This window comes from Colletotrichum jinshuiense, chromosome 1, assembly GCF_051148585.1.
Source record: "Colletotrichum jinshuiense chromosome 1, complete sequence".
Lineage (NCBI taxonomy): Eukaryota > Fungi > Ascomycota > Sordariomycetes > Glomerellales > Glomerellaceae > Colletotrichum > Colletotrichum jinshuiense.
In genome coordinates, this window is record NC_139302.1 from 5,647,906 (window position 1) to 5,667,620 (window position 19,715).

At 54.6% G+C, this 19,715-nt stretch overlaps 4 protein-coding genes across 4 annotated transcripts; 2 read left to right on the plus strand and 2 right to left on the minus strand.

Moving 5' to 3' along the window:
• Window positions 1-317: 317 nt before the first annotated feature.
• On the minus strand, window positions 318-1,311 carry EsH8_I_001471 (uncharacterized protein; the record flags this gene model as incomplete). Its single annotated transcript, XM_083268884.1, has 3 exons — window positions 318-660; window positions 744-867; window positions 921-1,311. The coding sequence occupies 3 exons, from the start codon at window positions 1,309-1,311 to the stop codon at window positions 318-320; spliced, it is 858 nt and encodes a 285-aa protein (XP_083119322.1).
• A 2,263-nt stretch (window positions 1,312-3,574) lies between these two features.
• Window positions 3,575-5,375, plus strand: EsH8_I_001472 (uncharacterized protein; the record flags this gene model as incomplete). The annotated part of the gene is made up of 2 exons (XM_083268885.1): window positions 3,575-5,224; window positions 5,280-5,375. 2 exons carry the CDS (start codon window positions 3,575-3,577, stop codon window positions 5,373-5,375), a joined length of 1,746 nt encoding a protein of 581 aa, XP_083119323.1.
• Window positions 5,376-12,422: 7,047 nt separating this feature from the next.
• Window positions 12,423-14,142, plus strand: EsH8_I_001473 (putative exoglucanase type C; the record flags this gene model as incomplete). Its single annotated transcript, XM_083268886.1, has 3 exons — window positions 12,423-13,040; window positions 13,102-13,192; window positions 13,256-14,142. The coding sequence occupies 3 exons, from the start codon at window positions 12,423-12,425 to the stop codon at window positions 14,140-14,142; spliced, it is 1,596 nt and encodes a 531-aa protein (XP_083119324.1).
• A 708-nt stretch (window positions 14,143-14,850) lies between these two features.
• Window positions 14,851-17,364, minus strand: EsH8_I_001474 (transcription factor domain-containing protein; the record flags this gene model as incomplete). The annotated part of the gene is made up of 6 exons (XM_083268887.1): window positions 14,851-16,021; window positions 16,087-16,701; window positions 16,754-16,978; window positions 17,037-17,137; window positions 17,212-17,231; window positions 17,295-17,364. The coding sequence occupies 6 exons, from the start codon at window positions 17,362-17,364 to the stop codon at window positions 14,851-14,853; spliced, it is 2,202 nt and encodes a 733-aa protein (XP_083119325.1).
• Window positions 17,365-19,715: the final 2,351 nt, after the last annotated feature.

Below are 19,715 nucleotides of genomic sequence, written 5' to 3' on the forward strand. Positions count from 1 at the left end.
TAATCAATGAAAATACATCAGGTAAGAGTGCAAGAGACTTGCCCAGAACCCACCACAACCCACATGTTATGATAAAGGAAGCAATTTGGTGGAGGAATTTGCATCATTGAATTTCATATCTAGACTATTGGATATGTTGGTACAATGCCCCTTGGAATAGTGTCCGTCCCATAACCATGTTTCATGTCAATCTCTCTCAAATAGCAAGTGTGCATAAACCCGATCCATCCCCATGTCAGTGGACCTTCAAATCATACTTGAACGTGGAATACGTGAAAAACCCCTCCCAACAATTAAGTCGAAATTGGAAGAGCAACTTAGATGAGCCTCCAAGTGATGTCGCCAACGCGACCACGGCCAAGATCACCCAGAAGTTGCTGGAACACAGCTGGACTGACATCGATGTCATTTTCAGCGCAGCCCATGCACTTGTCGGTGACAGTGACCTCGACAGAGTTGCCCTCGGCCTCAATGCGAACCTTGCGCCCGCACAAGGGATTTCCGTTGGACTGAGTGCCCATCTTGATGTGCGAGAGCGCAACAATCATCGAGTTATCATTGTCGGTCCAACCACAGGCCCCAAGGGCAGGGTTGAAGAAGGTGATGTCACCTGTGAAGGGTCCAGGGCTGGTATCCTGGCGGCGAGCAATATCCCGGTGCCTGTAGAATAGGAGCTTTTAGCTTCTCAAGAAACAAGACAAAGACGTAGAAGAGATGGAAGTTAAAAGATGTGAGAAACATACGAATGGATGTCCCTGCGAACACGGCAGACAGTGTAGAAGCTCTGCGGGTTGGCAGCGCCCTTTCCGTCGATGACATGGACGCTGGCACATCCGATGTGAGCGGCCTTGGCCGAAAGCAGCTGCTCTGTGAGGCAATAATCAGCAAAAGCAATGGTATTGCCAGCAATGTCAACTTACCAGTCAGGCTGAGGCTCTCCCAAGAGTTTTTGACGTTTGACTCAGAGTCATTGGACTCAAGCCACATCTTGGCCGACTCCCTGATGGGGTTTCGCAGCTGAATGCTGGTCTTGTCGACAGAGTGGAAGAAGCTGAGCAGCTCATCAGCGCCATTGCGCTGAGATTCAGGAGCATGCTCGAGGAATCCATGGTTGGCGACATCGCCAGCCCACATGTTGGCATCCTCCTGAAGATTAGGATCCCAGATGAGGGCGGGTATGGCCATCTCGAGGCGAGCGTCATTGATGAGCTTCAGAGCTTGAAGCTCATCGTTGGTCAAAGGAGCGGCGTTGATGACACCGACAGTAACTAGACCGACAGCGACAGCAGTGAGGATTGCCTTGGAGAACATTGCGGCAGCGTTTGAACGAAGTGAATGGAATAGGGGGGTTTCAGTGAATGGGACGAAAGAGAACGACAAAGCTGAAGCTTGGATTTAAGTGCAAGTTGTGAGTGTTTGGGAACTTTGGCAGATGCGAAGAAAGGCTCGAGGTTGGTGGGAGGGAGGATGTGTGTATTTATGGTTGTGGGTGGAAGGCGAGTGATTTGGCCGAGGAGAAGAGGAAAGAACCTAGAGTCTCTGTGCCTTCTGTCAACGGAGCGAAGGCTGTAGTTCAAGCGGATAACGTAGGAAAGAGATCTGGGTGGCAAGATCAAGGCAAGAACGAGGCCAGGTAAACCCACAAGGTATGTTTCAATGGGCTTGCCGACAGTGACTGTAAGTCTATTCCAGTTCGATATCATGCACCAGGCACGATCATCGGATATATCTTCTCTTACTGCGGCCGGTATTCACAGGCAAGTTGCGGTTTCTGAACGAGGCAGCGTTTGAGTCAGTAGGAATATTGGTGCAAACATCACCATAAGAACCAGGTGAACGAGTAGAAGGACCTAAAGAACCCAGAATCACGAACAAATATTTCGTTGAATATTTTTATATTGCAAGCATTTTTGTAATGAAAGATAACACATCAAAGGCAAGGGAAGACCTCGTTTTCACTCTAGGATACTCAAGTCACCCAGCAGCTAGCTTGACTGGCAGCAGGAACGTTCCTAGATCCTACAAAGAAAATTGAGCCCTGGAAGCACGAAACCCACGTGATAAGCAATTCCATGCGTTGCCTGGATGAATCCAGGCTGTGGGCAGGAGCGAGATTCCGGAGCAAGCTTGTGAGGGTTTCTGATCACAGCAACAAAGACACCCCGCACAAACATATGTAGGTGGCCACACCCACGAAGTCATTTGAAAAGAAGGAACCAATTGAAGCTTCAGCATGATGTGCTGTGATTGCTGGCCATGCTTCTCTCTAGCTACTGTGTAAGCAGTTTCTTGACCAGTATGTTAAAAGTTAACGTTTAGAAGACATCTGACACTTTTTGACTCTTGTGAAATGTGATCTAGGAAACGCCTGATGACATTTTCACGCGATTGCAAAGTCGTTTTTCAACTAATTGATGCAGATTGTTGGCTTTGTCTCTTGAGCAGCTTGTGTGGGGTGGCTTGCCGCGTTCCACTGCAGGTCAAGGCCACAGTGCTGTAGCCCTACTACAAGCACAGCGGTGCGTCTTTGTCTTAGCTTGCCTGAAATCCAATCATAAGACACACCGGGGGCAAGTGCGTGGTAGCCTTTTCAAGCATTACACATAAGGACATAAGGACTGAATACTGGTAGGAGTGGGGGTGTACGGTGATTTAGGTAGATTCAGGCTAATCAAGCAAATGCCGACACTCAGTATCATGAATATCATGAAAAAGACTAGCACGAGGGTTTATTGAGAGATACTATACATTCTCTGTAGTGCTGTTTCGAGCTTGCCGTCTGCGGAGGAGAGGAATGATGATTGGGGGGGGAAGCACAAACAGATGGTATGACTGCAGCAATAATGGCGATGGTGTTCATTTATGGTCTAAAAGTATTTTCCGGCTGCAATAGAAAATTAGATTTCAAAATTTCAGTGGAAATGCTCAAATGTGAGTCTATAGACGAAATATCGACGCTTACTTTCTCCCCATGATTGATGAAGACAGGCAATATTGCGCAGTTGAAAGTCAGATGAAATGGCGCCCGCAGAGTCATGGCACGTAAGGCAAAATGAACAAAATATTTCATAATTAAAGAATCCAAATATCGGGGCCAATTTTTAATTTTTTTCCGGAATACCTACAAACCATGTAGTTGCTTTTCAAGGTGGTCTCAGCATTGCCATGTCGGAGAGCTCGGTGTAGCGTTGTCGGTGAGTTCGGTGAGAGAGTGGAGACCTTGTCCCGCGCTAGGCCCCCTCTGGAGCTGGACCTGGCGCAAGGGTCGGAAAACGCCGACTTGATTTTTCTGACGCGCCTGCTCTCCCCCCAAGTGCATTTCCAACGCGATCCACATCTCGCAATCAGCGTTCCCCTTCCAGGCTCACCGGTAGTTTCATCGGCGCGCAAGCAAAGAATCTGGCGACACACGCCAAACATTTGTCGCCAGCAACACACGAGACATCAATTCGCGCTCACGCATGCGCAGCGACCCCCCCGACTTGTGTTATCTCGTCTACATCGACGTGTCCACCTCGCCATCAACGCCTTGCGACGACCTGCGATGACCCATTGGGTCTCTTAGCCTCCCACCATGGACACCCGACAGAAGCCACAGGCGTTCCTGTCCACATATGCGCCGCGCATCCGAAACTACACCAACTCCCTCCTGACACCAGTCCTGGTCAGCGCTCCTACGGGCCCTATCTCGCGAGTAACGAAGCGCGGGACCACCATCATCAACTACGCTGAAGATGGCTACGACGATATCGACGAGGACGACGACGACAGCCGCCGCCGCCCGACCGGATTGCGAAGCTTGAGAAGAGAAGACCTTGCGAACAGGCTTGATTTGTCAGACAAGGCTGGAAAGGACACGAACGAGCCCGTCGATGTTCAGGGCATCTGGAGAGACTGGTTTGGCAAGGGACGCCAGGTCCGAAGCGACCAACAGAACTCAGCACAGGCCGATCTGCCATTGACCCTGATCCCCATCCGCATCGAACTCGACATCCCGGCCTTTGTGCCGCAGGTCCCGTTCCCGTCGGCGCCTCACAGTGTCGACACTAGCCTTCCGCAGTATCGGGCGCAAGAGATGACGCCGCCCTACCGCCTGCGAGACACCTTCCTCTGGAACTTGCACGAGACCGTCATCACCACCGAGCAGTTTGCGCAAACCTACGTACAAGATCTGGACCTGCCCAATCGTCACAATACGATGCTCGAAATCTCCAAACAAATCCGCACCCAGCTCGAGGAGTATGCCGGTGTTGCTTTGCACCCGCTGTTCCATGCGCAGTCGCAAAATGCACCCGGCAACAACGATGCGACCAAGCCGAACTCAGTGCTCAACCGCGACGACTCTCCCACACCCGCAACCCGCGCTATTAGCCGCTCCGACACCCCCATGCAGAATGGCGGCTCAGGGACTCCGGCTAGAATAAGGGATGCAACCTCAGCACCAGATGTCACCGCGCATGCGACTCCTGTACCCGTCGGATCAGACGATTACGACCATGACGACGCCTACCGATGCATTGTCACTCTTAACATCAACCTCCAGTCGACACTGTACACGGACAAGTTCGAGTGGTCCCTGCTACACCCTCCAGGAATGCCGGAAGCCTTTGCCAGCCAGACATGTGAGGATCTTGGACTGACTGGCGAATGGGTTCCTGCTGTCACACACGCCATATACGAGGCAGTCCTACGACTGAAGAAAGAAGCCTGCGAGGCGGGTGGCCTCGTTATGGGATGGAACGGATTGCGCGAGTTTCCTAACGATGCTACTGCTGGAGCGGATGCTGGATGGCGATACGACCCGGAGAACCTCGCCGACCCTTGGGAGCCCAAGGTCGAGTTCCTGAGCAAGGAGGAGATGGAGAAGCGGGAGGGAGACCGAGAGCGGCAGATCCGTCGACTCCGCCGCGAAACCGCCCGCTTCAGCTCAACGACTGGCTTGGTGGGTGGTGTGCCATTCTCCGGCTTTGGCAATGTTGTCGAGGCCCCGGAAGAGGAACGCATGGGCAGAGGCGAGCGATCCAAGAAGAAGCGCCGATTCCGCAGTCTGAGCCCCCTAGGCCGTTCCGGAACCCCTGGCGGACGAGGAACACCCGATGTGGGATCTGGATATGGTGCAGGAAGCGGCCTCACAGACCAAGAACGCATGTCCTGGAGATGTTGGCACTGCGCTCTCTGGGGCTCGAGCGTGTGGGCAGTGAGACCCGGCCCTGCAGGACCAAGAGTGAGTCACAAGTCCCTGAGCAAGCTGGCATTCTTTTACTAACGCACTGCCATAGTCGCTATGCCAGAACTGTGGGTTGCTTTACGAGCGTGACGGCAAGCTGCCTCGCCAAACAAAGAATATGCACCTCACGGTTATCAGAACAGCATAAGAACAGCATGATCCTGACCTGTTGATGGGCATCGGCGATAATAGAGCACAGGGAGTGCGTTATGGCTCTACGCATCAGATGATCTTGGGGGAACTGTTGAGCTGTAGGCAGGTTCTTTGTGTACATGATGCGAGGAGGGCGGTTCTGGCAGGCGTTTACTAGGGATAATTGGGCCTCGGCCAAAAGGGCAGTCAAAGGAGTCCGGCTGTAAGCAGTGTTGCGCGATATTCCAGTTGCTTTCGGGGTAATTAGGGTCGAGGCTTTTCCCTCGCAAGGGGAGGCAATAGTGTAGACTATGTGTAGAAGTCCATCAAAACTCATTGGGGAGTATTCTCGGGCAGCAATGTCAAGCAATGCCAAGCAACGCCCCTCGAGGCAAAAGACGACGATAGCCGACCCAGGGGCGGCACAGTAGAGGAGGAGATAAGTGCCAGAGGGAAAACAAGCAGTACACACTGTGTGCATCTCTCCGTACATGTAGCACCCCCACACTGTCCTCTCTCAAGCCGTCGTCCTGCATCTAGTTCTCAACACCCCACGAACATCACCTCTTTTCCCCTTCCATGCCCGACATGTGACACCGGCCCATCTCGCCAGCTGCCCTCCGTCAGAGTTTACGCGAATCTCATTTCCGATTCCCAAACTCACAGCAAAATCCGCGGTCTGAGTTGATTCTGCCCTGTCCCTGCCACGCCGGCTGCCAGTACGACGTCGTGGCGAGCCAAACCCGAATCGGGACGAGAAAATCACGGAGCCTCGACGACAGCCTCCGCATTTCAGACGTACGCTTTTCCCTAGTGGGAATGTCACCGGGTAAACCTTTCGATGGGGGCCTTCGCAACCTCGTCTTTGGCCCAACGTTAACCGACTTCGCTGCTGGCCAAGGACCGCTGGGATTTCCGGGCGGCACCTGTTGAGGCTGCCTCTGTCATTGTGCATCACAGACCCGGGACGTGTGGCGGGGAATGGCCACTCGCTTGTGCGCCTGTACCCAAAAATTCAGGGCGGAAATATGCGTAGAGTCAAGTGACTCTAGCATCTCCACCGTGGCCGCGTCCTCTGGCGCGTAGGTTGGAGGCATCTGGAAGCCGACGGTCAGCCAGCCGACAGAGATGCCCGAGGCTGTCCATCGACCCATTGAGCTACGATCCGCAATTTGTGCTGCGCCCGGGGCGTTCAATACCAAGCTTGCTTTTCGTCGCTGGAAGAGGAAGAGAGTCATTTCTGGTCTGTCGTTCCTGCGCCGACAACTGCGGCGGTTCGGAGTCCGTTCGATGAGTTGGATCAGTTCGTCCACGTCGCGATAAGATCATTGCCCACCCAACGCGTCCTTCGGGTGTTGCTGGCTCCATCCCGTCATCCTTCTATTCGAGGAAACGCGAGGATATTGCTGCCCACACTACTCCTCGCGGTCCTCGCGCAGGCGCTGTTGGCAGCATTCCGTTCATTTCCGGCTTCATTTCAATGCTGGCGCGTTGCTGCGGCCGGCTGCTGCCGACGACCGCAAGGTTTCAGGTTCCTGACCTCGATATGATGGTGCAGGTGCAGTAGCCGCATCAACCCTTCATCGCCAGTCGGCTGGTCGTGCCTGAGACGACGCGACCCCAGGAAGACGGGCCCGGGATCGAGGGCAATTTACTAAACGCATGCAACCACACGATATATATTGTGTACCCAAAATAGCGCCTCGTGAAGCGCTGACGGCTCTTGTTCCCTCGTTGCCGAACAGTCAGTCGGCTCATGATCCGGAGCCGTCAGCTAAGCTTGCCAAAGCTTCTCCGGATCGATAGCCGTTGCCCGTCCTCTTTGGAGAACCCCGCAAGGCAGAGTCGTCAGCTTTGAAGATGTTCGCGGTCGGAACTGGCTACCGCAAGTGGCGCAAGCAGGGCGTTGAAGATGCGGCCATCTCATCTTCGCATGGGACGACGTAGAGGCGAATTCGGAACACGGACTGACCTGGATCCGACTGCACGCTTGTGAATGATAGCGTTGTTCAATTTCGAACGTTTTGTTCGTCGCAGCCATCTTGCCGCCCGCAGTGACGATCTCTCAGATCTATCGTACTTGAGGATATTCGGAAACACATGCTCCAGAGGCGGATCTCTCGCTTGAGCTGGCTTCGCCCCCTCTACGCACTGGCGCATCCTGACATCGCTTGCTAACATGGCCTAACCAGACTGAAGAATTCTGACTGTCAGACGACCTCGTTCTTCCATCAACGACGTTGGCGTTGTCAAGACCTCTCTGCCGATCGCCGCCAAATCCGGATTGATCTGGACCATGCCACGACTAGAGGCTGAGCCCAAGCTTCTCGAGCCCCGTTTGCCCAGATACTGTACATTTCTGGTTATCACGGGTAAATAGAACGGTCCCTGTCAGGTTGCGGCAAAACACAATGCCGGAATGAGGTATCACAGAGTCACATCGCATAGTGATGAGCACTGAAGGACACTGCGGCACTGAGCACTAGCCCGAGGCCACAGCTGCAAAAGTTGAATGTGACCAACCCAAAAAAGGCGTGGTGGCCTAGCCGCCCTGCTCTTAACGCATGCATTAGGGCCTGATCGGTTCGTTGCCAACGGCCAGTTGCCAATTGCCAGCTGATATAAGCAATGCATAAAAACAACGGAAAACTCTTTTCCGGGACGCTTTCCCTGATTTAGCTGTCAGCCTAACCCAAAATCGAGGACCTCTCCTGGGCTCGAGTTATGCAAAGTTCCTTTCTGAATCAGTGGCTGAGACAGGCCGCAATAGGCAAAGATTCCATTAATCGTGAGGATTCTGCCCTCTTTTCTGGCAGCAGAAAGAACGCGGCCAGTGGCCAGCGGCCAACAGCCAGCAGTCAATCTGTATACCCAGTCAGAAATAGGTTAAAACACCATGGATAGATATCGTCAACTTGCAGCCCAGCTGCTGGCTATATCTGCTGCTGCCACCAGCCTTATTCTTACTGCCAGCGTAGCAGCTATTGCGGAAGACTTCTCCGCTGACTCTCTTAATTCCACCCATCCAGGTGGAGTACAGCACGCTGCTTTGTGGGCTCAATACCTTCTTGACGGCGCTGATACGCAATTCGTTCAACTTTTCCGCCTAACGAAGTCCGAATTCAATAGGCTGGTGAAGTGGTTGAAGGAGGGAGATCACCTCCATACAACCAGAAACCAGACCGTTGAGCAGAAGCTTATGATCTTCCTGTATATCCTTGGGCATGGAGAAACCCAGCGGAATACTGCCAACCTCTTCCAGATATCTCAAAGTACTGTCTCTGCTGTATTCGATAAGGTACTTAGGGCGATGGTTGTACTTCACCAGGAAGTTGTACAACAGCCGGAGCAATCGTACGTATCTCCAACAATCGAATTATCGCCCAAGGATTGCTGCTTCACTGGTTGTATCGGCGCAGTTGACGGCACTCTTATTGCCGCCCATATTCCTCTTCGACAGCAGAAGAGGTTCTTCAACCGGAAGGGTTTTGTTTCACAGAACGTATTGGCAGCAGTTCGATTCGATGGGACTTTTACATATATCCTTGCCGGCGCAGAGGGATCAGTAAACGACGCAGCCCTAATGAAGCAAGCGGTCAGCAGAACGTTCAAGATACCAGAAGGTAGGTATTACCTTGGTGATGCTGGATTTGCCTGTAGTGGAGGGATTGTAACGCCGTTTCCTGGTGAACGATACCATCTAAAAGAAGCAGCAGAAGGAGGTGCGCCAGAGACTGCTAAAGAGCTGTATAATCTATACCACTCGCGTCACCGCGTTACCGTCGAGAAGGCGTTTGGTAGAGTAAAGAGAAGGTGGAAAATACTGCGGGCAGCGCCGCCAGAATATTCCTACTCTAGTCAGATCAGAATTATATACGCAGCTACAGCTCTTCACAACTTCACTTACCTAGGTGAAGAAGAGCCGCTGACGGTACGGCAGAAGGAAATATTAGCGGAGGCAGCAATACAGGCAGATCGAGTTGTTGGTGGAAAGGAAGGAAGAGAAATACGCCACAATACAGCAATTTGGGCGTGGGAAGGTCGGCAGAGATATCTTGCCACAGAAGCTGGCGAAAGTGATAATACAGAGGAATCCAGTAATTATTGTAGTAACTAACTACCTTCCAACCTACCCTTCCAACTATAGCTCAACAATTATTCCAACTTCACGTAGGAATTCCTCTTTTCCACCTACAGTTTTAATTCCCAGCCAGGCAACTGCGTCAAGTGGCCCTCGGGCAAAGAATCGGGCCATCTTTGCTACTGCGCGGTCACCTAATTTCTCTCCAAACAACAGTTGGAAGTCGTCAACAGCGCCCAGAATATCGTCAGATCCTCCAACCCGTGGAGCAGCAGGCGGAGCGACAACCGGAATAGCAGCAGGAATAATTACTGCAGAAACCAGGCTGCTTAACCCCGTTAACCCACGTTCAATACTACCTCCAAGTGAGGTAAATGCTTCCAGTCGCTCTTCTGCTGCCCTTGTCAACTTCCGCCGCTGTGGGCTGGCATCAGAAGGAACTCCTGATCGTAAGTCTGAAGGCGTTGGGTTCGAATCGGGGTCGAGATCTTGACGTTGTCTTTTTCGGCGTCTAACTACAGGTTGTTTATCGGCAGCTCCAACGTCTTCTTCATCAGAGATTTCCACTGGCGGATTATTTGCTTCGCTTGCCTCAACAATATAGGCGCCTGTTGATACTTCGTCTGGCCATAATTCTCCCATTTCGTTGATATATGGGAAACCCTTGTGTTTGATTGCTCGAAGGTAAGTATACCTATCAATAAAAACCTCCCAGCTCTCTTCTGACGTTGTGATAATACCAGTCTCGTTGTTGTACCCAGCGCCAGATCGAAGCAGGGTTTTGACCTTCCGATAGTCACAGAGCAAGGCTCTGTACTTATTACACAGAGCTGTCGTCGTATACGTCGGTGGGCCAGGTTGGATTTCCTTCATTGCCGGCAGTATATTACCCATTGCTTCTTTCAACACTCCACCTCTCATATTCACCAACACGCCGTCGTTTACTTGCTCGCGGCAAAGCAGGAGGAATCGGCGAAGTGCCTTTCGAGGCCAGGGCACCCTTGACCCAGCAGTGGAAGGGCCAGGGGTCTGAGACCCTCTAGAGGCAGGGGTTCGAGTGCCCTGGCGCTGTATAATCGGCGGCGGCGGCGGCGGCGACTGTGAGCTCGGTGGTATATCTTCTTCGGGGCTGGTGGTACGAGAGGAAACCGGAGCACATACAATCTCCTCTTCACCCTCACTACCAGGCTGGGTAGAGTCTTCAACAAACAGAGTATTATCGGCCATATTGATTTGAATATTTTGGGTCAGAAATCAGGTTTGTACGATGTGGGAGACGACAGTCTATCCATACTTTCCTATTTCCTTTGATCTTTCCGTGCTGACGAGATAGCTCTATTCAACAGGCTGCTTTCGTCGAACAGCCGGATCGGGCGGGCGGTCAGAAGCTGCCACAGCACTGAATTTGGCGGTACGAATACCCCTAGCCTGGCTCTATTCTTGGCGGTGGAAGTCCCTTGGCAATTGGCAACTGGCCGTTGGCAACGAACCGATCAGGCCCTTATGGGTGCGGCTTCCGTCGCCAGATTGGACGGGGTCACCATCGAACTTTGTGCAAATTGTTATTGACGTGGTTCTTGAACCCATACGCCTGGTAAACGTTGATTGAAGTGTTGATTAATTAATAACCTAAGTTGAAGCCAAGTTGACCCAGTATGCTGGCATCAGAGCCGCGTCGCTTATCGAAGTTTGACAACGTCGTCGGAACGAGTTGATCTGAAGCATTTGCTTTGATACAATTTTCTGCTTAGCGTACCGAAAGAAGAGATCATGGCGTCTTCTAAAAGCAAGGAACAGGATGGGCTTATGGCAGTTAGTGCCGGATGCCCAATGGCGTTTGTGCGGGGGGAAGCTCTTCCCGCCACAAAATGCGATGAGATTTGGGCGGAAGACCCTTGCAAAATGCGGGGAGCAACTCCTAAATGATTACTCGCGTATCTCTGTTTCCTATCAGTCGAAGAACTGTAGGACCCGAGCTGAGCTGGTGGTTCTTACGATGATGGTGTGCAAGCCCTCAGGGGCCACTGAGGCAGCCTGCCCGGCCAGGAGCGTGGCGGGATCTTCGGGAAGCATCATGATCACGAGGTTACGCTGACTATTTCCCATGCGAGATGAATCGTCCTCCACCTCACGACTCGTCTTCCCTTTGAAGGTGATTCCCAGGCTGACTGGACGCTTTGAGGCGGTAGTACTCGGCGCATGGCCTCCGCGTTGGGCGCAGAGCTAGAAAGTGCTCCAATGAGGAAAGCCGGGGAGAAGTCCACATCGGGCAACCTCAATATATTTTTTTTTCGACTCTGCCGCGCCAGTTTCTCCGCCGTGAGGTGTGACCCGCCGCATGGCCGGAGGTGGCATCGCGTGGCACCTCGTTCGGGACTGGGGGCGAGACGAGCCCGCCCCTGCGGATATCCCCCCTTCTCCAACTCGAGCGGTGCAGCTTCTCCAATTCCCTAATCGGGCAACCAACCAAACTTTGGCTCAACGACGAAGCATCGTGTCCACGGTCGAGTTCCTGGGTGTCGACACCATCATGCTTGCACTCCACAGGGCATGTGTGGACGCACACACCTCTCTCACGCTACGCACGATGTCGCCCCCGCCATCCCCCTGAGAACTTCAATGGGGCGCCAAGTGTACCTGGATTCCGCTCGAAGCCGCCAGGTCAGCAAAACCCTGGAACCAGATCGTCTCGCGGCCCGGTTGCCGTAAGTCGCCGGATCGTTGCTTCCTGTCATGGGTAGGCGATCATGAGATTGTCTAGACCCACGGTTGTGAGAGGAGTGGCAAGCTCGATGAAAGGGGATCCTCGACGACCGCTCAAGGTGGATATCGCGAGTTGTCTTGAGTGAAATATCTCTATATAAGCTCATTGTTCCTCGTTGTTAGGAAACCCTTTTCTCTCTCTTATCCTCATCCCAACCATCTCATTCTCTCACTCTCTACTCATCCACCATCCACCGATTCCCATCCCCATCGTTCACGATGCAGACCAAGTTCGCCGCCCTCCTGGCCCTTGTGGCCGCCACTCGCGCTCAGCAAGTCTGCACTTCCCAGGCCGAGAACCACCCCGCACTCACCTGGCAGAAGTGCGCTGCTGGTGGCTCTTGCAGCAACGTTGCCGGCTCTGTTGTTCTTGACTCCAACTGGCGCTGGACTCACAGTGTCGCGGACTCGACTAACTGCTACACGGGAAACACCTGGAACGATACCTTCTGCGCTCAAGGCCAAGGCTCCCAGTGCGCCACCAAGTGCTGTGTTGATGGAGCCGACTACCCGAACACCTACGGTATCACCACCAGCGGCAACGAACTGAACCTCAAGTTCGTCACGACCCACCCCTACGGCAAGAACATTGGCAGCCGTGTCTACCTCATGGAGAGCGACACAAAGTACCAGATGTTCACTCTTCTCAACAACGAGTTCACCTTTGACGTCGATGTCTCCAACATTGGCTGCGGCTTGAACGGTGCTCTGTACTTCGTCTCCATGGATGCCGACGGTGGACTTTCCAAGTTCTCCACCAACAAGGCCGGTGCCAAATACGGAACCGGTTACTGCGACTCGCAGTGCCCTCGTGACGTCAAGTTCATCAACGGTGTTGTAAGTGAAGGAGACGCATATCAGCCACAAGCACACACAAAAGCTAACCGATGACTACTAGGCCAACGTTGACGGCTGGAACCCCTCCAGCAACGACCAGAACGGTGGTGTCGGCACCCTTGGCGCCTGCTGCGCCGAGATGGACATCTGGGGTAAGCCTCATTGCGGCCCTTCCATCCTTCATCGCGAGGTTGACTAGCTAACCCATCCTGCAGAGGCCAACAAGATCTCCACGGCCTACACCCCCCACCCGTGCGGCGACAACGCCTACCACTCCTGCGTGGGAGACAAATGCGGAGGCACCTACTCTTCCACCCGGTACGCCGGCGACTGCGACCCCGACGGATGCGACTTCAACAGCTACCGCCAGGGCAACAAGAACTTCTACGGGCCCGGCGGCAGCTTCACGCTCGACACGACCCAGAAGCTCAGCGTCGTCACGCAGTTCATCCAGACCAACGGCGTCCTCTCCGAGATCAAGCGCTTCTACGTCCAGAACAACAACGTCATTGCCAACTCGCTGTCCACCGTCACCGGCAACCCGGGCAACTCGCTCACGCAGGACTTCTGCGACAAGCAGAAGCTGGCCTTCGGCGACGACGACATCTTCAAGCTGCGCGGCGGCTTCGCCCAGATGAGCAAGGCCGTCGCCGCCCCCATGGTCCTCGTCCTCTCTCTGTGGGACGACCACTACGCCAACATGCTCTGGCTCGACTCCACCTACCCCGTCACCGCCGCCCCCGGCACCCCCGGCGCCGAGCGCGGCTCCTGCCCCACCACCTCGGGCGTGCCCGCCGACGTCGAGGCCAACGCGCCCAACTCCAACGTCAAGTTCTCCAACATCAAGTTCGGCCCCATCAACTCCACCTTTGCCAGCGGCAACGTCTCGCCCCCTCCCGCCGGCGGCTCCTCCACCACCCTCCGCACGAGCACCGTCGCCAGCACCGTCCGCACCTCGACGCCCGCCTCCACCCCAACCACGGGCACCGGCGTCGTCCAGAAATGGGGCCAGTGCGGTGGCCAGGTCTACACCGGTCCCACCACCTGCGTCGCCGGGACCACCTGCACCGTCATCAACCCCTTCTACAGCCAATGTCTCTAAATCACGGCGCGCGCCTCTCTCCTGGGTGGCGAGGATCAAGGCCGTGACTCTGTGAGGCGATGACGACGACGACGACGACGACGATGACGACAGTGACAAATACACACACACACTGAGAGAAAGAGAGAGAGAAATAAAGATTGCATTTGTGACCGGGGGCAAAGAGGGATAAAAGGAGGGGGGTAGGGTAGGGGGATGGGTATGAATGGGGGCCATTCTGTTGCATTGTTTCTCACATTTCCCCCCTCCCTCCCTCCCCGAGAAACGAACAACATGTGACAGCCACTCACTCCCTTTCCCACTCTCCTCCCCCCCTTTTCATGTACATACTTCTACGAGATCTTGTTTCCTTTTTCTTGTTTCCTCACAAAGCGTCGGCGTGCTTCTCGCGCCGGCGGGCATCACCAGTACATAAACCAAAACCATTCGCTTGCTAAAACCTTCTCGTTCCCTTGTGACGTTTCTTCTCCTGCCTCGTTTCGACCCATAGTCACCCGGATACATCTCCTCAAGTAAAGGGGCTGAAATGGATCGACCGGCTGCTCGCATATTGAAACTCGCTCAGTGGTTAACGGAGCTCACTTGGCATGGACAACGAGTTGGTATTTAACATGTTTGAGGGTAGCATTGGTCTCATGAGCTAAGAATATAGAGAGGTGCTGATCTATATGTCGTCATCCGGACTGCAGCGGCAAGTTCCCATGTGCCTCACCTGGGCGGAACGCCGTGCCCGGGAGGGCCACCCGGCATCATCTGCCCCGTGCTGTCGCCGACCCATCTATACTGCATCATTGGCTGTCCTGGTTGCTGCATCATACCTTGCATCTGCATTGGTGAAGGGGTCATGAGAGCCTGGGGATGAGGGTGAGGCGGGTGGGATGAGTGTTGGGGCTGTGGCGGCGAGACCCCTGGATGCATTTGCTGCTGCTGCTGCTGTAGTTGTTGCTGCTGCTGCTGCTGATAATGGTTTTGCTGCTGCTGTTGCTGCTGTTGTTGATGGTGGTGTTGTTGTTGTTGTTGGTGCTGCTGCTGCTGCTGTTGATGGTGTTGGAGCTGATGTTGTTGGTGATGCTGCTGCTGTGACTGCTGTGGCTGCTGCTCTCTCATCTGCCGGCGCACTTGAAGCCAAGAAAACACCTCGGAGGAAATCGTTTCGAACGTGGTCTTCAGCTGAGATGCAATGTCCCACCGCTGGGAGAACCTTTCGAGCGTCTCCACCACCTGCTGTAGGCATCGTATACTCCTGTCCAGGCTGTCCTCGCTACCGGCTGGTCGGTGCGGAAGGGGTGGGGGCGGCGCTGTGCCCGGACGGGTGATGGGTGGAATAATCCTCGTATCCGAGATGAGCAATTCGCGAGCGGCGTTCAAGGCGGTAAAGAACTGCATTGCCACAAAGTAGACTTTGAGAGCGTCCAGGGACGTGTAGAATGCCGTGTTCATGGAGCCGTGTGCAACGCTGTGGATCGTGTTCACGTATGCGATGGCGTGCTCGAAGATCAGCTTTCGTGAATAGTCTGTCAGGTGAGGCGACCGATCACTAGGCGCAAGGCAGTAAATGTAGCTGTATCTAAGCTCGAGTTCGAAAAGCTCGCGGGTGCCTGATGGGAGGTTGTCAGGCAAGGACTCGTGCCATTCTCGCATTTCTAGACACATCTGCCAGATGAAGGAGGCAGCGTCGGGGAGTGGCGCCGAGTCTGCCTGGAAGAGGGTTTGATACCACTCCGACTGGAGATGACGAAGCTGGAACAATAGCAAAGCCGAATCTGCAGATTGGGGGCCAGTGATTGGCCCCGAGGACGAACCAGAGTTGCTGGGGTACGCGACATTGATCGCGTCGTCCGTGAATGAGAATGATCGAGTGCGAATCATACTGATTGTCCTATAGGGTATGTGTTAGAACGAGGTGGGCGACGGTCGGCACATGGGTTCTGCGCATGAACTTGCCTGTCAAGAGCGTAGACACAGTAGAACATCCTCCTCCTGAGATCGAGAGCAGCCTTGTCAGGGACCTGAAGCAGTGGCGGGTCTTGATGAAATCCTAGATCAACCACAGCTCGGCTGGCAAAGCCAATCAGGTACCAGCTATCGAAATGGCCTGGGTCAAGCATTGAATATTGCGTGAAAAGGATGAGCGACTGGATCTGCGTCGGATACCCTGGCATCAATGCCTTATCGGCGAAGGGCAACGCGCGGGCGACGAAGTCAAGGCCGCGACGGTGGTACTCGTCCTGCTTGTCTCTGCTTTGAGCGATGTATCCGATCGCGAGAACCATGTAAAGGAGCCAAAAGTCGGCATCCTTGAGACGGTCCTTGACTCTTTCATCTTGCTGATAGATGTCATCAAGAACCGTGAGCAGATGGGTCTCGGAGAAGGCAGGGAAGAGTGAGTAGATGTTGGCCATGTAATACTGGACGATGGCGAAGGCTTCTGCCCTTGTCGGGAGACCGTCCTCCATCGGATCCGGCACGTCGTCATTATTTGCGGCGGCCAACACTAGGCGAGCGAATGTCATGCCGCTTACCGATGGCTCGAAGTCACGAGTCGTTGCGTTTACAGACCTGGCAGGTGTCAGTGCCGATGAGCGGTACACATACCAAAGGACAGCCTTACAGGAAGCCAAAGTCGGACACGAGGGCGTTGACGTCAGAGTCCTCCCTCTTACGGGCGGCCTTGCGGTGAATGGCGGCGCGGATGTTGGCCAGTGAATCTTTGCGGTCGGCCGGGGCCGCCGTCGCTTCGTCGACATCATGTAGGTTAACTGATGCCTTGCGCGACCTGGCAAACGACAGCCGTTTCTCTAGTTTTTCAACTCGGAGCTCCAAAGCCGCAACATAGCTGAACCGTCATTAGCTCGACCCAAGGCGGGGGGGTTTGTGAGATTCGACAAACACACCTTCGCTCCTTGCCCCTTGCGAACTGGTCGTTGGCGCTGGAGCACTCATTCTCCCGGCCGGCCTTTTCACAGGCAGTGCAAGCAGGCAGCTTTCCATCACACTAAGGCGGCAAGGCCCGCATCAGCAAGAGCCCGCGTGATCCATTAAGGCTGAGCAGCCGGGAAGGATAAATACCTTGACTTTTGCAGCTCGACCTGTGGGGCAAGATTAGCCTCGCATGAAATAGAAGCAGTCAGCCGCGACCATGACAAACTCACATCGCGAGCAGGCCGAGACAGGCCGCGACACCCGCAGCAGGGGATTATCTGAGAAACTGGACCGCGGCATCGGGTGCGATTGAATGCGACGGGGGACGAGGTGCCGTGCCTCGAGGCCGCGCTACCGAGCAGATCCAAGGTCGACCTCGAATCGCACGAGACTCACGAGGGCGAGCAAGAGCTGGAAGGCTGGGAGGCTGAGGGGTTGATGGTCGGATGGGCAAGCCCGGCCAAGTCTATCTAATGTCCGGCTCCTGAGCGATTAAAAGACGCTGAACAGGTCCTGTGGATGGCCGGGGGGTGTGCGTGAGAAGGATGTTGTGTCGTTGAGGTCAGTCAGAATTGGGCAAAAGGGCCGGATCGTCGTCGGAACTCTGGAAGCTCTGGGATACGCTGCAGGGGCCAGCGCGAGTAAGAGAACAGCAGGCCGTGCTAAGCGCGGTATCGCGTGAAGCAGGTGGTGGCGCGCGTCGGCTGTCGGAAGAGTCAAGAATCGAGGCTTCAGCTGAGTGCGAGGGGTTCAAAGGGGTAGATAGTAGGTAGGCAGCAACAATGATGCGTACGGTCAAGAGGCGGCTAAAAGTTTGCGGCTGTCGGAATGCCCAAAGCGCAAGGACTGATCTGCGGTGCAGAAGTGCAGCAGAACGCAGCGCAGCCACGAGCGAGACAAGGTCAAGGTCAAGGTCAAGAAGCCGAGGCGACACGGCGGCGGTGCGCGAGTCGTCGTCCGGCCTGCCCTTGCTTGCTGGGTGTGCGCACCAAAGGCCTCTAGGCAAGGCAAGGGACGGTACAGGACTCGCCTTTCCGCGGTGACGGTTACTGGTACCGGTCGCATCCAACGGCGGCGTAATCTTGGGGGATCGGCGGGACAGTCGACACTGTTCTTCTCCCCCTCTCTTGCGCGACTGCTGCTCATCGACGCTTACCCCGCCTGGGATCCGTTTACCTGACGAAGCTTGCAAGCCTCCCCTGACCCTTGTTCGCCTTTTGCCAGATAAAGCCCATCCGGTCGGCCCCCCGTGCCGTGGGCTGCCACTGCCACCAAGGTACCAGGGTTTTCTGCAGCTTTGGGTTTGTTGGCAGATGGTAGCCGTTCGGCGCCCCCGATCTGGGCCGGGATTTAGGACACAGCGACGCAATTTGAAGCCCGGCAGATGTAATGTTCTGGAACAAAAATAGAAGGCAAGGGCTGGCCGCGAACAGGAGCACGTAGAAGGGGACGGGGATGGGAATCAGCACGAAGGAGGAGGGGGGACGGGTGCTCGTCGTGGTGATAAGGTTCTACTCGGATCCGTCTCACATCCAATCCGACTGACCTCCCTGCGGCCTTTCCATACATCCACCCGGGGCTCGACGTCAACCGTGAGTGACCGTGGCCTTGACGTTGACGTTGGCCGAAACCGAAACCGTTCAGGTTGTGGCTATCGAGGGCTGTGAGTCCGTGACAGGTAGGGCCAGAGAGAGAGAGGCGTTTCTAATGGCGCGAGTTCTCTGGTTGGCCCCACGTTTCTTTTGCCATCAGATGACTTGCCGTCCGTCTTGCGCAATGCACGGCATCCCGGCGTCGATGCCGTCAACGCAGTCTCCAGCCCTTTGCCGTCTTCCAAACCATACTGCCCGGCATCCCTTGCCCGCTTGCTCAATCCCCATCCACCGACAGTGTACATACACTAACACAACTGGGAAGGGAGACGACGAACAGCAAGCGAGCAGTGTCGAATCCACAGCGGACTCCATGCCCTATGGCCGAGTGTCACGTCTTGTCTTTATTTGCCAAGGTGCGAATCGCCGAATCGGGCATGGCGGTCACAGGTGACTCGAGACGAAAAGACGCAGGCATGGAGCTGGCGACCTGCCTGGAGGCGATACAATACAGCCATGGTGCCGGGGGCGAGAAACCGGTAACTATCAAGGCCAAGGTGTAGTGTAAAGTCGACTTGGTCCGTTCTACAAAATGTGCGAGAAAGCCATTGGTGATGGACTTGGCACCAATAAAAGAAATAAAAATAAAAACTGCCGGTGAAGCTGGCCAGATGAATGGATGGGGCCAGGCCCAGATAAGCGTAGACACACGCACGCACGCATGGAGGGTTGGGTTGAGTGATTGCTGCAGGTCCGAATGAGACAGGCGGCTGGTGCAGCGCCATGGCCCACGAGTGCGGTGGTGGTGTCATGGATGGTGCGAATTCCACTCGAGACGGGACAGGACTAGGTAGGTAGAGGTGGCCATGGCATCTCCCCTCCCCCTTCCCCACTTTCAAAGGGTCCAGGGAAAATGCCATCCAATGCAGGGCACATTGTTGTTTGCGTCCCACAAGGCGAGATTTGAATCGGACTCACTGTTTAGTGCATTCCTGCGTGGTTTTGCCAGTTTTCTGGGGCGAGTGTATTCTTAATGCTTTTGCTATTCCGTCTACATCC